This window comes from Neolamprologus multifasciatus, chromosome 15 (genome assembly GCF_963576455.1).
Source record: "Neolamprologus multifasciatus chromosome 15, fNeoMul1.2, whole genome shotgun sequence".
Classification (NCBI taxonomy): Eukaryota; Metazoa; Chordata; class Actinopteri; order Cichliformes; family Cichlidae; genus Neolamprologus; species Neolamprologus multifasciatus.
Window position 1 is genome coordinate 33,035,734 of NC_140453.1, and position 14,039 is coordinate 33,049,772.

The 14,039-nt window shown below is 41.2% G+C and overlaps 2 protein-coding genes across 11 annotated transcripts in view; one reads left to right on the plus strand and one right to left on the minus strand.

Annotated features, from left to right (window-relative positions):
- camsap2a (calmodulin regulated spectrin-associated protein family, member 2a) overlaps positions 1-14,039 on the plus strand; it is a 345,786-nt gene that overhangs the window by 293,071 nt on the left and 38,676 nt on the right. For 7 of the 8 annotated variants that reach the window (XM_085131916.1, XM_085131919.1, XM_085131917.1 and 4 more), the window contains exons 1-2: positions 4,734-5,377; positions 8,180-8,439. The exons of the other annotated variant lie outside the window; for it this stretch is intronic. In XM_085131916.1, the coding sequence (XP_084988042.1) occupies positions 5,239-5,377; positions 8,180-8,439 (399 nt within the window). In that variant the 5' untranslated portion in view covers positions 4,734-5,238. Of the gene's footprint in view, positions 1-4,733; positions 5,378-8,179; positions 8,440-14,039 lie in introns of those variants that run through there. 8 annotated transcript variants of the gene reach the window in all.
- On the minus strand, positions 88-4,374 carry ddx59 (DEAD (Asp-Glu-Ala-Asp) box polypeptide 59). Of its 3 annotated transcripts, none has more exons than XM_085131925.1 (8): positions 4,254-4,374; positions 3,142-4,003; positions 2,605-2,787; positions 2,401-2,490; positions 1,917-2,168; positions 1,257-1,409; positions 550-678; positions 88-451 (listed from the first exon to the last, which is right to left on the minus strand). In XM_085131925.1, the coding sequence occupies exons 2-8, from the start codon at positions 3,988-3,990 to the stop codon at positions 191-193; spliced, it is 1,917 nt and encodes a 638-aa protein (XP_084988051.1). In that variant the 5' UTR covers positions 3,991-4,003; positions 4,254-4,374; the 3' UTR covers positions 88-190. The 3 variants fall into 3 exon arrangements, with proteins under 3 accessions (XP_084988051.1, XP_084988052.1, XP_084988053.1); XM_085131926.1 differs by having other exon boundaries at positions 4,240-4,330; XM_085131927.1 differs by lacking the exon at positions 4,254-4,374 and adding an exon at positions 4,115-4,233.

The window sequence follows — 14,039 nt, forward strand, 5'->3', positions numbered from 1 at the left end:
CCGGTAAAAATGTGGAAGATTGTGTGGAGCTTTTTGAAGTCACTTTGCATTAATCATACAAAACACAGATCTAAAAAAAAAAACAGATACAGAAAACACATGTATTTATTTATAAACAAAATATACAAACTAAACATTTACAGGTTACTCAATAAATAAGCACCATTCCATGAAAGATTGGAAGAAGTTGCTACTTCTTGCGACGGTCATGTTTCTTTATGATGTCCAGGAGGTTATTTGTGGTAACCAGTGAATCCTCGTGGTCCTTCTTGTTTCTCTGCTTTGCCCTCCTTTGCTGTTCGTGGAGGTGCGGTGAGTTTAAGAGCTGAGGGGGCAAAATGGAACCAGTGGGTTTGACTCGATTCACCACCTCCAGGAACAGCCGTTTGTTGTTGTTGTTGAGAAGAGTGATGGCTGTTCCTCTGTGTCCCAGCCGACCTGCTCTTCCCACCTAAATGGGAAAAAAAGGTAATATTAGATTAGCTGTCGTAATTGAAAGGTTTTCCTAATGAAACTACATCAAAGTGATACTAAGCAGTGCTGACTAACCTGGTGGACATACTCATCCATTGTGTTTGGCATATCAAAGTTAACCACCAGTCTGACATTGACCAGGTCCAGCCCTCTGCCCAGAACACCTGTACTGATCACTACCTCAAAGTCACCATCCAGAAGACCCTGAAGAGAAAACCACAATTAGAAGTCTGTATGTACCACATACAGCAGACATTAATAATGAACTGCATTTACTGGCAAGCCTGTTTTTATTAGCATGTTGTTCCCATAATTATATTTTACACACAGCAGATAACAAAGCGAGGTGTCCATAAAATGATTCAGCATATTTAAGTATGATACAATCAGCCAGTAAAATTACATACTCTAAAAGTGAGACTCTACGATTATAAATCATTTTGACTCCTAATAATTTAGATTTATTCTAGATTATTTCAGGCCTTGTCTAACTGTTTCAATAAAGTCACACCTCTTTAGTCACCTGTTTACCTCCAAGTTGTGATCTTGGAAAAGAAAAAAATGGCCAGTATTTAAGAACAAAAGCGCGTAAATGGAAAAACAGTGTTTTTTTTCTGCATTGTGTCTCTTTGCATTGGACATGCAGACTAAAGATGGATTCTTGGGGAAAGCCTCAGCTTTGGGTATCTGTCTGTGCTGTTGAAGATAAACACTTTAGGACACCAAACATGGAAGCATTGTTTGGTTTTTCTTCCCTGTGCATGTTTTCCCACTGGTCTCACCCGGAGGATGCGGTTGCGCTCCCACTGGCTCTTGTCAGAGTGGATTGCCACGGCAGTGAGGCCCGTCACCTTGGCGACTGCCTCGCAGAGCAGATCAGCACCGAGTTTACTCTCTACAAACACTACCACTGGAGGCTGGTACAGCTTACCATCCTGAAAAGTGACAAAATTATTATTATTATTATTTTTTTTTAACATTTTACATATTTTCCAAAAATGCTATACAACTAATACATTATGCATACTATGTGCCTGTAGAGGCATCTACATATCTGGATACGTTCCAGCACTCCAAACTGTAACTTGACAAGACAGGAAGAAATACATACTCCCAATCATACCTTCTTAATTTTACTGTTCTTTAGGAGAACATTCTGTAATCTTGAGCCAACTATTATGCACTATGCTGTAAGACCTGCAATATATGAAGCAACTGCTTTGATTAGTTTTTGAGTTATGTCCACTCCAGATAGTTGGTTTTCTTGTCGTGTCTTGTCCAAATCCCAGTTTTGTACCTCTGCAATTCCAGAAGTCGACCATTTCTGTTTTATATAAACAGTGTCCAGAAATACTCCACTTATAATAAACCTTTTAAGACTTCAGGATTTTTAATCTAAAAACTCAAAGTTAAGATTGAAAAACATCTCAACTATGACCTACGTTGAGAATCTCAAACAGCTTCTTCTTTTTGGAAGGTTCCTCTACCCAAAGCAGGATCTGTCGGACGTTGGCGCACGGCTGGTTCTTCTCCCCAATAGTGATACGTACAGGGTCACGGACCAACCGGGCAGCCAGCTCCTCCGTCCCGGTGGGGATGGTGGCCGACGCCAGAAGAGTCTGATGTTCTTCTGGGACTTGCTCAAGAACCTCCAGAACCTGCTGCTGGAAGCCCATCTTCAACATAGTGTCCACCTACAGGATGCAGCACAACTTTGATGTTGCAGGACTTTCAAAACTGATTTGAATGATTTCTACAGAATGCATAGATGAATACTTTCAAAAGCTGTCATTATGTTGTCTGTTCTAAAAGACACAACTTTTACATTACTAATCCTTAAAGCTATATAAATTGAATTGAACTGAATTACTTTGTCTTAAAGTGCACAGTTTTTGTCAATTGGGAATTTCAATATGTTTGTCCTACCTCGTCAACCACCACAACATTCACTTTGTCAAGCTTCAGCTCTTTCTGCTTCAAGATTTCAATGAGCCGCCCAGGAGTAGCGATGACAATCTAAAGGAGATTGAGAAATGAACAAAACCATGGGACAAATGTACAGCCTCAAGCTTTGACTGCAGCAGGAAGAAATTATTGTTTAAGAAAAACAAAACAAAACAGAGACTGTACTTTGATGCTGCTCTTCAGGCGGTGGAGCTGTGGGGGAAGCGGCATGCCTCCGACCAGCAGGGCAGTTCTCATGTTGGGGAGTCCCATCACAAGCTCCTTGGCCTGTCTCTCTATCTGAATGGCCAACTCCCTGGTGGGGGTCAGGATCAAAGCCACAGGGCTGCCCACACTGTGTGCTGATTTCTGAAAGCAGAAGCAATGTTGCACACTGCATGTCACCAAGAGAGCATTTGTGAATTTTTAAATGTAAAATTGTTTGTGTCTTTTTGAGAATACATTTATTCAATTCGACTCTTTTATCTGCAGAGGTCACTGGCAGCTACGGAGCAGCTTTTCTGTCAGATACTGGAGTCTAGTGTCTTCCTAAGGGGTAGCTCAGGAGGGCAAATGCTTGATACAAAAGCAGATTCAGTCCAGATTTACATATTTAGATCTGGGCTGTGGTGCTATTTATCCAGGCTGTAGAAATGTCTGCCTCCTCAAATATAATTTAACTTGATGACATTTGCATGTGACATATTAGCTTCAATACTGTACCTCGAGTGTCCTCACGACCACTGGCAGCAGAAAGGCTACAGTCTTCCCCGATCCTGTGTCAGCGCTGGCAATCACATCCCTGCCTGTGAGGCCAACAGGGACCATCTGCATCTGGACTGGGGTAGGTGTGTCATACCCCGCCTTTTTCAGGTTACCACTTAATGTGGGAGGGAAGCTGCAGTGCTCAAATTCAACAACAGGTCTTGCGACATCTCTCCCCTGGGTTTCTATGCCCAGCTCCTGTTTAATTCGTTGCACTTGCTCCTCTGTTAGGCCTGATATGAACCGATCTTCCCTGTAGGAGTAGCCCGGTTCACTTTCAACCACCCTACCGGGATCAGCTGCTGGCTGTTGACTTTGAACAGTCCTTTCATCTCTATTTTGGTCCTTTTGCATAAATGCATCTGCCCCAGTCCCCATGCCCATTTGCACTAAATGGCTGGCTTTGCATTCGAGACTGCAAACATCATTATCTGTAGCATCACAGATGTACTCTCCATAGCGACCACACATCACACAGACAGGTTCTCCTGGCCCAGGCCATCTCTGGTTCTTTTTAAATGATTTCACTGGTTCCTGTTCGTCCTCCTCCTCCTCCTCATCGTCATCACCATCACTGTCACTGTCATCTGAGAGGGAGCTGTGTCCATCTTCGGGTGCTAAGCTCTCTGCAGCTGCGTGTGTTGTCGCATCTCGTGTTTGGGTGTCTTCACATACTTCCTCGCTCTGAGCAGGTGTCTCGGAGCTACTTTTGCTATCCTCCTCTTGAACAACTTTGCTTTTCTTAACCACAACTTGAGCCGATCCCTCGGCAGGTCTCTTCACCTTCAGGGCTCGTGGCAGAAACATGTTTAAATACTACCTGTAACCACAACAAAGCAGATGTAAACGCTCAGTTACGCCAAAAGATTTAGGTGACATGTTATGGCAGCAGCTGCAAATAAATTGAGTATGAAGAACCTCCAAAGCTCACTTTTTTTTAAAGGGCCAAATTGACTTTTTCCAAATGGAAGTTTTAAATAACTCCTGCTGCGAAGAAACCAAGTTTTTGAGTATTTTGAAATTACACTTCTGAGCCACCATTTGGTTGTTACTTACAAAAACAACATTACCTCTTCGCGTCAAATCCTCGGACAGTCGCAAACAGTTCCCGACGCACACTGATGCCGCAACATTACTTCTTTTGCACGTTGGGAATTGTAGTTCGTGGAGCTGAGTCGCTTTCCCCCCCTGTTATTTACATCGCTGTCTTTAGCAAAATTTTATTTAAAACATGACGTTTTAAAAATGTGTATCTTTGTCCTAGAACTTTTTTTAAAGTATATTGACCTCTTCTTATTCATTTCATTTTTTTTTTTAAATTTGTCATATTTTACGTTAAGGGTGCGTTCAGGGTAACAGAGTATGAGTAAAAGTAATAAAAATGCAGCCCATTAAACGAATCCGGCTTTTACATTTTGCAGTGTAGCAAGTTAATGCCGTTTTACCGACTATATTGCGGTACAATATGTTTGTGGGCGGTTGATTCCAAAGAATTAAGATAAAAGTGTTAAAATTCCCAGTGGAGTTTGAAAGCACCGTTCACACATGCGCGTTGGACAACAAACGTGCAGAGCTAGAGAAAGCCTCAGTGCGGCAGGAAAACCGCATCACGGCACCGAATAGAGGACCGAATGCAAAACACACAGGTTATTCATACAATGACACATGGCCATGAAAGGAAGAAGCCGTCTGCTGCCAAACAACTCAAATAATGGAAATATTGTTGTTTTCATTCCAGTCGACGAGCATTTTTCCCTCCTCTCTGATTTCCAAGGAAACCTAGCTTGTTCAGACGGAGAGCCTTTCAACTGGTAGAAAACAGAATGGATGAAAAACACCAGGAGTAGCGACCTATTGTGTGAACGAGACCGAAAAAAACAAAACAAACCTAGCCCCAAGAGCATTTTATTACTGGAAGGACATACATATCTGTGAATAATCTGCGGAAAGACAGACCATCTCTTCAGTTTCCAGCTGTTTATAGTTTTCCACCAAATTCCAGTACTGGGATGCTTTCGCTTCGTAGGGTTTGAGGGAACAATCAAGGGGTGAAATATGGGTGAAGTTCAGGACGTCAGGGATGTTAAGAAGACGTTCGTTGCTCCTGCAATAAAGTCTTTTGAGCACTATGACTTCTCACGAGCCAAAATGTGTTGCAGCCTCACATGGTTGGTGGCCAAAGCATACGGGACAGGTAGGTTCATCACCGCACCGACTGCAACAGTTAACCGGACGCAGCACGAGTCTGTTTATGATTTTAATGCTTTTCTTTTGATTGTTTGTTTTTAATGCATGCTTGTCAGAATCCAAATAAACCCAAAGCAACAAATGTGTAATGGAGATTTATGATTTATTATCAGTCAATTCCCATATGGGCTGGTTCACATGGAAACTGCCATCGTTTGCATTCATTTCTTATGAGGAAAGCAATACGTGTTATACCAAACGAAAGAAAGGTAAAAAAAAAAAACCCCAAAAAAACCACTTCCTGTGGTCCCTAATCAATGGGGTGGGTGGGAAGTATTTAATGGAGAATACTTATAGAGATATTAAAGTACCTGTTTCAAATGATGTCACCTCCAGGGTGCTGCATCCATGTCAGAACTGCAAAGTAAGTATGGCATGACATCCTGTGACACCTAACGAAGTGGATGTAATCCCACAGTTTCAGTGGAATTAGTATTAAATACTTTAACTGATATAGGGGATGCATGGATGCATATCCAGCAATGCAGTGATAATAAAGTGGCAAATCAGTGTGATTATCTGGCTTGCATTTGAGCATCTATAATAGAAAACTACAGCACAAACATCTGTTTTGATGGAGTATCCACATCTTTTTTGGATGCATGAGGTAAAATGAACAACAGCGGGAAAAAGATGTTTTTTCAATTTTATAAAAATGTGTCTTAATAAATGCAGTGCAAGATCCTTCTGTGCTATCCTTTTCCCATTTTATCAACTCGTTCATCTTTATCTCTTTTTTTGTTGTTATTGTATTATATTCCCGATTCATACACATCGTCTCAGTTTATTTGAGAGCATCATTTCTTGTTTCTGTGCTGCTTATATCTCAGCAAACATGAGATCCCTTGCTGATCCTCTTGTGTATTTTCAGTCAGAACTGAATGAAATGGGCTGATTCCAAAAATACAGCCCCCCAGAGAGGGAGGGGAAGGGAAAGAAAGAGAAAGGGAGCGAGATCATCTCCAGATCCCAGCCTACGCTGCTGTGAAAGCTTTACATGCATGCCTCATTAGATTAAGGCGAGAGTACATCAAGAATATGCAGTCGAGTACGTGCGAGATGTGACCTGTACAGCAGATCATCTGCTGTCAGGAGTCGCTGTCAAATGCTATCCCCCAACATTTACAGTGTCCTGATTCAGAACTCAGAACAGCAGTGCCATTTAATACCAGCTAAAAACCAGAGGCTGACAGACAATGAGTGTAATTCCCTCTGTATTCACTTAACAAGACGTTTTTCCAGATGTCCTTGTTTAAAGTATTAAGTTGTAACAATGACTGAATGGAAGATTGTGAGTCTGCATGAGTAAAAGCTCAAATACTACCAAGCTAATGAAATATTAAAAGATAAAACCGACTTCTTCATGCTCAATGTTTTCTTTGTCCTTAAAAGGAGCATTACAGAATATAAACCAGGAACACAAAATGTTGAAAGATAACATAAAAAATCGTCTCCTAAGCAGCTCCAGAGGTGGTGTTCCATGAGCTCAGCCTGACCTCTGACCTCTCCCTGTGGATGACGAAGGCGGTGCGGGGGGTTAATATAAAGACATAGTGTATTTTTTGTTGTTTGTTAGGATCCCTAATATGAATATAGTGCTGACAGGAAACCCTGTAACCTGGATAGTTGCTACTTCTGCCTGTGATTGTGTTCTGTAATAACACTGTGTGCAGATGACCTTGCTGATAGCGGTCAGTCAAAGCAGGTGATTCATTGACCTCCGTGTGCATGTGCTGGAGGATGGGCAGCATAAAGCTGTCAGTGTGTGGATCACCACTCGCACACACACACACACACACACACACACACACAGGCTTTTATCCTAATTAAGATCCATTCTCCGTGCGAAGGAGACAGGGACGAGCCCTGCGTCTGTTTTGCTTGCAGACATAATTTAATGTTTTCAAATAGTCTTATTTGAAAACGCTTAATCATGGCTTCCTTAATCTGCACCAGGGAAAGAAGGGTTTGCGGTAGCTTTACTAGCAACTGTGCATAACATACTTTATGTTCCCAGACGTGGATTTGTGAAAACACTTGATAGAAAAGTGTGGGCCAGAATTGCTCAAATTATTTGTACGCTATCCCCCGTGCAGTGGACTTGCCTGAGGTAATGAACGCACATGCACGCGCGCTCACGTGCAGCCTCTCTCTTTGATGAGGCAGGCAGCGAGAAGGGTGTTCCCAGGGAGCTGGAAGCTGCAGAGATACACACTGGATGAATCGATCAGGTTACCGCTCATCCTGCAGTTGCTATAGCAACGACAAGGTCTATCCACACATATCCATGTGATGTTATTGTCAAAGCATGGCAACGAAAACAAGTAGTTGTGCCAAAGTATTGCTAGACAATCTGTCCACAGAGGGAAAAATCCTCAGTGAAGACAGATTTAGAATAACACGGCCCAAACTTGATATTAGCTCATCTGAGTTTATCCTATTTTTTTTTAATTGTATTAGAAAATTTAAATGACTATTGATTAGAAAGGTAGAAAACTAATGCTCCAGAATGCTTTCAGCTTTTTTCCTCTGTTTACATCAGCGCTTTTAATTATATACTTGTTTATCTTCTCTTATATGATCCTCAATGATGTGGCATGGCAAGCAATTTAAAAACATGCTGATGTTTGCCAGCATTTGAATGTCTAATATGAATTGATTCATAAATTGTTATTTAAATGATTTGGCGCCATGTTGCTATTACGCTCTGCTTGTCAGCTGATTCTGCTTCCTCTGCTCTATCACGCAGACAGCATCCCAGCAGACTTGAAGGACCCTTTCTACACAGACCAGTATGAGCAGGAGCACCTGAAGCCTCCTGTGGCCAGCCTCCTGCTATCTGCAGACCTCTACTGCAGGGCTGGCAGCCTTATCCTAAAGAGTGACGCTGCCAAGCCGCTGCTGGGTCACGATGCTGTCATCCAGGCGCTAGCTCAACGCGGTCTGTACGTCACCGACCAGGAGAGACTGGTGACTGAGAGAGACCTGCGAAAGAGGCCTCTGCAAATGGTAGGGGAGCTGTGTGAATGCTGGTTAAACTGTACACAGTAAAGATTCTTTCTTATGTGCGTGAAGTTAGTAATGTATTAGGCGTGCACCCAGCTTTTGGTGGTAATACAGTGGTAGTAAACCTTTGCTTTGCTTTCTCAGTAACTCAGACATCTATCATGCATACAGTCTCCTTCCTCATCCGATTATTTGATCTTGCTGTTGCTGAAACTTTACTTAAGCAGATATTCTGGTCTGTCAAGGTGCAGAAACACATATTTTTACGCCTTCATGCACTCAAATACAAGATCACCCTGCAGCATTTTCTCTCAGCTACATAGTATATTCAAATTTCATGGTTTCCATAGAGTATGCTGTTCCTTTTGGATATTAGAGTAAATAAATGCATTTTACTTATTAGCTTGATCAAGTATAAGTTTAATATTGTTTGCTAAGGTACTAAATTTATCCCCTTATTTAAACTTTTGTGCAAATCTTTATTCCTTACTGATCAGGACATTTTTTTCCTCCCATTATTTGTAAAACATATTTCTCTATGGTAATTCAGGTAAACATGACAAACCACAGTAGTTCTTATTCATGTTCATATATATACAGTTTGGCTCATACTAAACTGTGATTAAACTACTTTGTGGAAATCACACAGTCTCTTAATGGACTATCCGGTTGTTAAGTGATGACGTGATGAATCCTACTTCCGGGCCTAAAGTAGTCTGCGTTTAATATGGCTTTTGTGTTGTTAACATGTTTAATGTTTTGTATTTTCTTCTATTTAATCTCAAAAAGCTCCTAAAACAGTCAGTGATCACTGTTGACCTCCCTCGGCTTTTATTACCGCTAATCATTTATTTAAGCTCAGTTTTTAAAACCTTAGGATGCAACATATTATGCTAACATAGCTGTGTCGCTAGCGGTCACGTAGCACATCATTATATACCAGCTAGCCAAACTTCAGTAACCCTACAAACGTCACTGCTGTTTAGTTTTCTGTCTTCATTTATGCTGGAAGTGATAACAGAGCTGTACGTTTTAATTTGTTTCCAAAACCCCGCAGTCAGGACATGTTATATTGTATTTAGATAGAAGCTAGCGAGCTAACTTCCTGCTAACTTCTAACTCCGTTAAATGTCATCAATTCCGTTTTCATGGATGCCTGGATGTTAAACTCAATTGTTACACCTGGTAGAGCAGAACGCTGATCATTTTATTAAAGATGAAAGACTTTTCAACTTTCAGTAACAGTTTTTCAACTCTCAGTAATGCCATAGTGATCGTTTGATATATGGACCTGCAGCGGAGTTTAGGCCCAGACACGGCTAGTGACGTCAGACTTAACGACTGGATAGCTGGACACCAACAGCTTCTACACATTGCATTAGAATAACAATGCAAGACGACCACAGTGTAACAAGAGAATACAACAAGATGGAGAGTGTGTCACTTACACACATCTCTCATACAGATTTTTGTCTTGAATTTGTCATTTCTCAAGATGATTCACACCTCAAGGCTTTTACTGCTCTGTGCGGGTTGGTATTTTCTTCATGAAAGCATGCTGTAGGGTGGGATTTACTGTACACTCGCAGCTCCTCTCAGTCTGTCAGTGTCAGAGATGAGATGACTTTGCAGGAAGCATACTGCGCGAGATCCTCATTATTTTGGGGCAAAATCCCAATAGGAGGCTTTATTGCTTCAGTGAATTTGCAATTGCAACACAATTAGCACACAGTATGCCTGCAGTCTGCTTGTAGAGTCTTGCTGGTTTTAATTTCCCTCCAATGCTAATGTAAAAGTTATTTAAGTTTTGTTTGCGGTTACGTTTAAAGCACGTAGTTTCCAGATTACAACAAGTGTTTCAGTGCAACCATTTCTCCCAGGTTTAAATTTTAATGGGTTTTTAAAGGTAAGGGAAATGTTGCACTTGTGAGTGTTATTTGGCTAGTCTCTCTTAGCTCACTAATAATAATGGATTGCATTTATATAGCGCTTTTCAAGGCACCCAAACTGCTTTACAATTCCACTATTCATTGACTCTCACATTCACACACTGGTGGAGGCAGCTACAGAAGCGAGGCTGACTGACAGAAGCGAGGCTGCCATATCACGCCATTGGCCCCTCTGGCCATCACCAGTAGGCGGTAGGTGAAGTGTCTTGCCCACCAGTGAGTGAGACTGTCTGAGCCGGGGCTCGAACCGGCAACCTTCCGGTTACAAGACGACCTGCCAACTCTTGAGCCACAATCACCCCAATGCAAGGATTCTTTATTTGATTGTAATTCACTGCGGTTCATGGCTGAATGTTGTGCTAGAGGATGTCAGCATTTGTGTTTGTGTGACAGAGCCGGTTTTTGTGAATGTGAAAATGAGCTGTTAGAAGAGTGTGAAATTACTTTCCTTTGCCATGCTCTGTCCTGGCCTTTTTCCTCTGTTTGAATCATCTCTTCTTATCTTCTTTCTTCCTGTGCTTTTTCCTTACTCCCTACTTACCTTCCTGACACTTTGAAATCCCCTCTTTTACTTTATTTCCAAATCTTTCCCCTTTTTTAACCATTCCCATTAAATCCAATCACTTCCCTCTCTGTGTTCACCCGTCTTTTTCCTTGCTCCTTATTCCTCCCACCTCTTGTTTTGCTGTATCCCGTTGTTTTGTTCTTGGCTCTTTGTCTGCACCACCATTGGTCTTTGTCTGCTAAAATTTTACAAGTTGTCATTAAATCCTTGGTATTTCCAAGACTGGACATTAAATGAGACACGAAGATGTGATTTTTCTCAGTTTTATAAATGTTACCCAACAAGTCGACAAACAATCTAAACGTCCAGTGCAGACAGATTCTATGTAACTCACACAAAGTGTACAAAATCTGTGCAGTGTCTGAATTACGTTGATGTGAGAATAAATAATAATCCACTGAACTGACAGCTAGTGCAATGTCTTCCTGAACACTCTGCTGGGGCAGCAACCTGACGCAAACCGAGCAAGTGTTTTCACTAGTGGAATGATTGCAGTTTGATAAGCACTGCGAGACAGTATTAATATTGATCAGCTGGCTGCACACTGCAGCTCAAGAAGAGCTTTATTAATTATTAAGAGACTGTTTGAGTGTCTACCTTGGCTGTTAGGTGTCTGAAGTGAACTCATGTGATAGAGAAAAATGCATTTCTTCTGGAAGAATCAGACAAGGTGGTTTGCTGTGTTGAGAGGTTTTAGTGAAAGAAAAACATCACTGCTTTTACTCCAGAAGCAGAGACCGAGCACCTGCCTGCAGCTGTAAATGTAAGCTGCTCGGGATAAGAGCACCAGCAGTGTCGTTAAGTAATGCTTCGTGGCATTTTGGCTCAGCATCTTTTTTGACTCAGCAGTTTGCATGAAGAATAAGAATATTCAGAATAAGCAACTTTAGAGGATGTTGAAGGCAGCTTTAGTAGGTCAGGCAGCTACAGAATCAGATGCTGCTGACGTGTCGTCTGACAGGTGTCAGGACCGAGCACACTGCTGACATTTCGTTAGGTTGCCGACACGACGTTGCTTTATAGTCGTATTTTTCTGTCCCTGTCGTTTCTGCCACTATTCTGCCCACTCAGCCTTCTCTCTTCTGCCATGTGACACATTTCTACACGTGAAGATGCAGAATCCAAATCGCAGTTTCCTCCCACTCGGTCGCCTACACACATTCTGTATCGCTGACTCTCCCCACCTCTAGTGCTCTCAAAGAATAAAGAGGGATGTCAAGGTGGGCAATACAGAAATATTGTTAGCGTTAAACATTGTCGCTCCCATGCAGCACTACAGCGAACACAATTACCTGCTGAGAAAAGCTTTAATTGCTAGGCTTGTGCTCATTTGTGGAAGTGCAGTGGCCTTCTTTGAGTGAGTCCTCTGGAATGATGGAGGATTTATTTAAAACACAAAGGTGTGTACTGCAGCAGGAATATCATGTTTGTGTTGTTTCACTGTACATGTGGCATGTGACAAAAAAGGAAGTTTGAGACAATAATCAACAGATAATCCTCATCAAATATCAAGCAGTGTCTTCACTTGAAAAATTAATCCTGGAGAAAGTCACTCTGTTGCCATGGTGAAATTAAATTATATTGGCTGGGGTGAGAATGTAGCCAAAGGATAAACTCTGTGTTTGTACCTGTGTGTGTGTGTGTGTGTGTGTGTGTGTGTGTGTGTGTGTGTGTGTGTGTGTGTGTGTAAAACCTATGGAAGAGGATTAGAGCCAATAAAAGTCTATAATTTGGGGTCATGACTTTTTGAGTCATGTTATGAAGCTATGAAGCTTAGACTTTTGAGATTGAAGTCAGACTTTTGAGATTAAACTCAGACTTTTGAGATTGAAGTCAGACTTTTGAGATTAAACTCAGACTTTTGAGATTGAAGTCAGACTTTTGAGATTAAACTCAGACTTTTGAGATTAAAGTCAGACTTTTGAGATTAAAGTCAGACTTTTGAGATTAAACTCAGACTTTTGAGATTGAAGTCAGACTTTTGAGATTAAACTCAGACTTTTGAGATTAAAGTCAGAATAAGATTAAAATCAGACTGGTGAGATTTAAGACAGACTAAAGTCAGATTTAAGAGATTGACTTCTGAATTTTGTGATGACATGCAGAACAGCCTAGTTACAGTATAGTAATTCCAAACAATAGATTCCAAGAATATGTATGTTTCTTCAAATAATCTCACAACTGAACAGTGGATGTCATAACTATTTAATTTAATAAAGCAGCAGTAAATAGTTCATGATGCCGCTATGAGATTTTCATTATATATTAGATGATAATGCGTTTATTTTGTGAACTGTATGCTCTGAATGCTGGTAGTCAGAAGCACCACGTCCTTTTTTCTGGGTTATTTACTGGCTTTATGTGTCTCTGTGACTGTATATAAGACGAACCATAAAACAAAAACAGGGTTATAGTCACTATAGTCATATTCTCTCAGAGGTTTACCTTATTGGCAGCTGTGCTCGTTACATGTATGCGAAATTAATTACATTCAACCTAGTTCTGGCCCTCTGTTTAGCTGCCTGCCAGTTATATAACACATTTATTGCACAAGTTAGACTTTCACATTATATTCAAGCTTCTTAATTTGAGCCCATTTGGTCTGGAACAAACTGGACAAGGAATGTCATCTTGCAACATGCTAGCTTTGAAGCATCAAGAAACATAACTGTGTCATACGTGCATTACCTCTGCAGGACAACAGTTCTAGCAGCTGATAATACAACTGTTTTTATTGCTGGTCTGTATGATAGGACTTGTCCTACATTAATACTTTATTTATTTAAATAAAGCTGCTACTGATAATGTGATGAAAGACCTGCACATGGACACCATATCAACCATTTTAAGTACATTTCCATCCAGTTGGCTTTTCGTCAGCTTGGAGTGATGAAAAATGATTACAACAGCCATATACACACTGTGTGTACCAAATATCAGTTTTACTGTGACAGACTGATTCATCAAGACATATATATGTACCATGGATGGAGGAGCGTACACTTCCTCCTGTTATTCTCCCTCTCCTTTGCTGCCTCCATCACTCCTCCTATTGGGCAGGCACTCCGTTTCCATGGTTACACACCAGT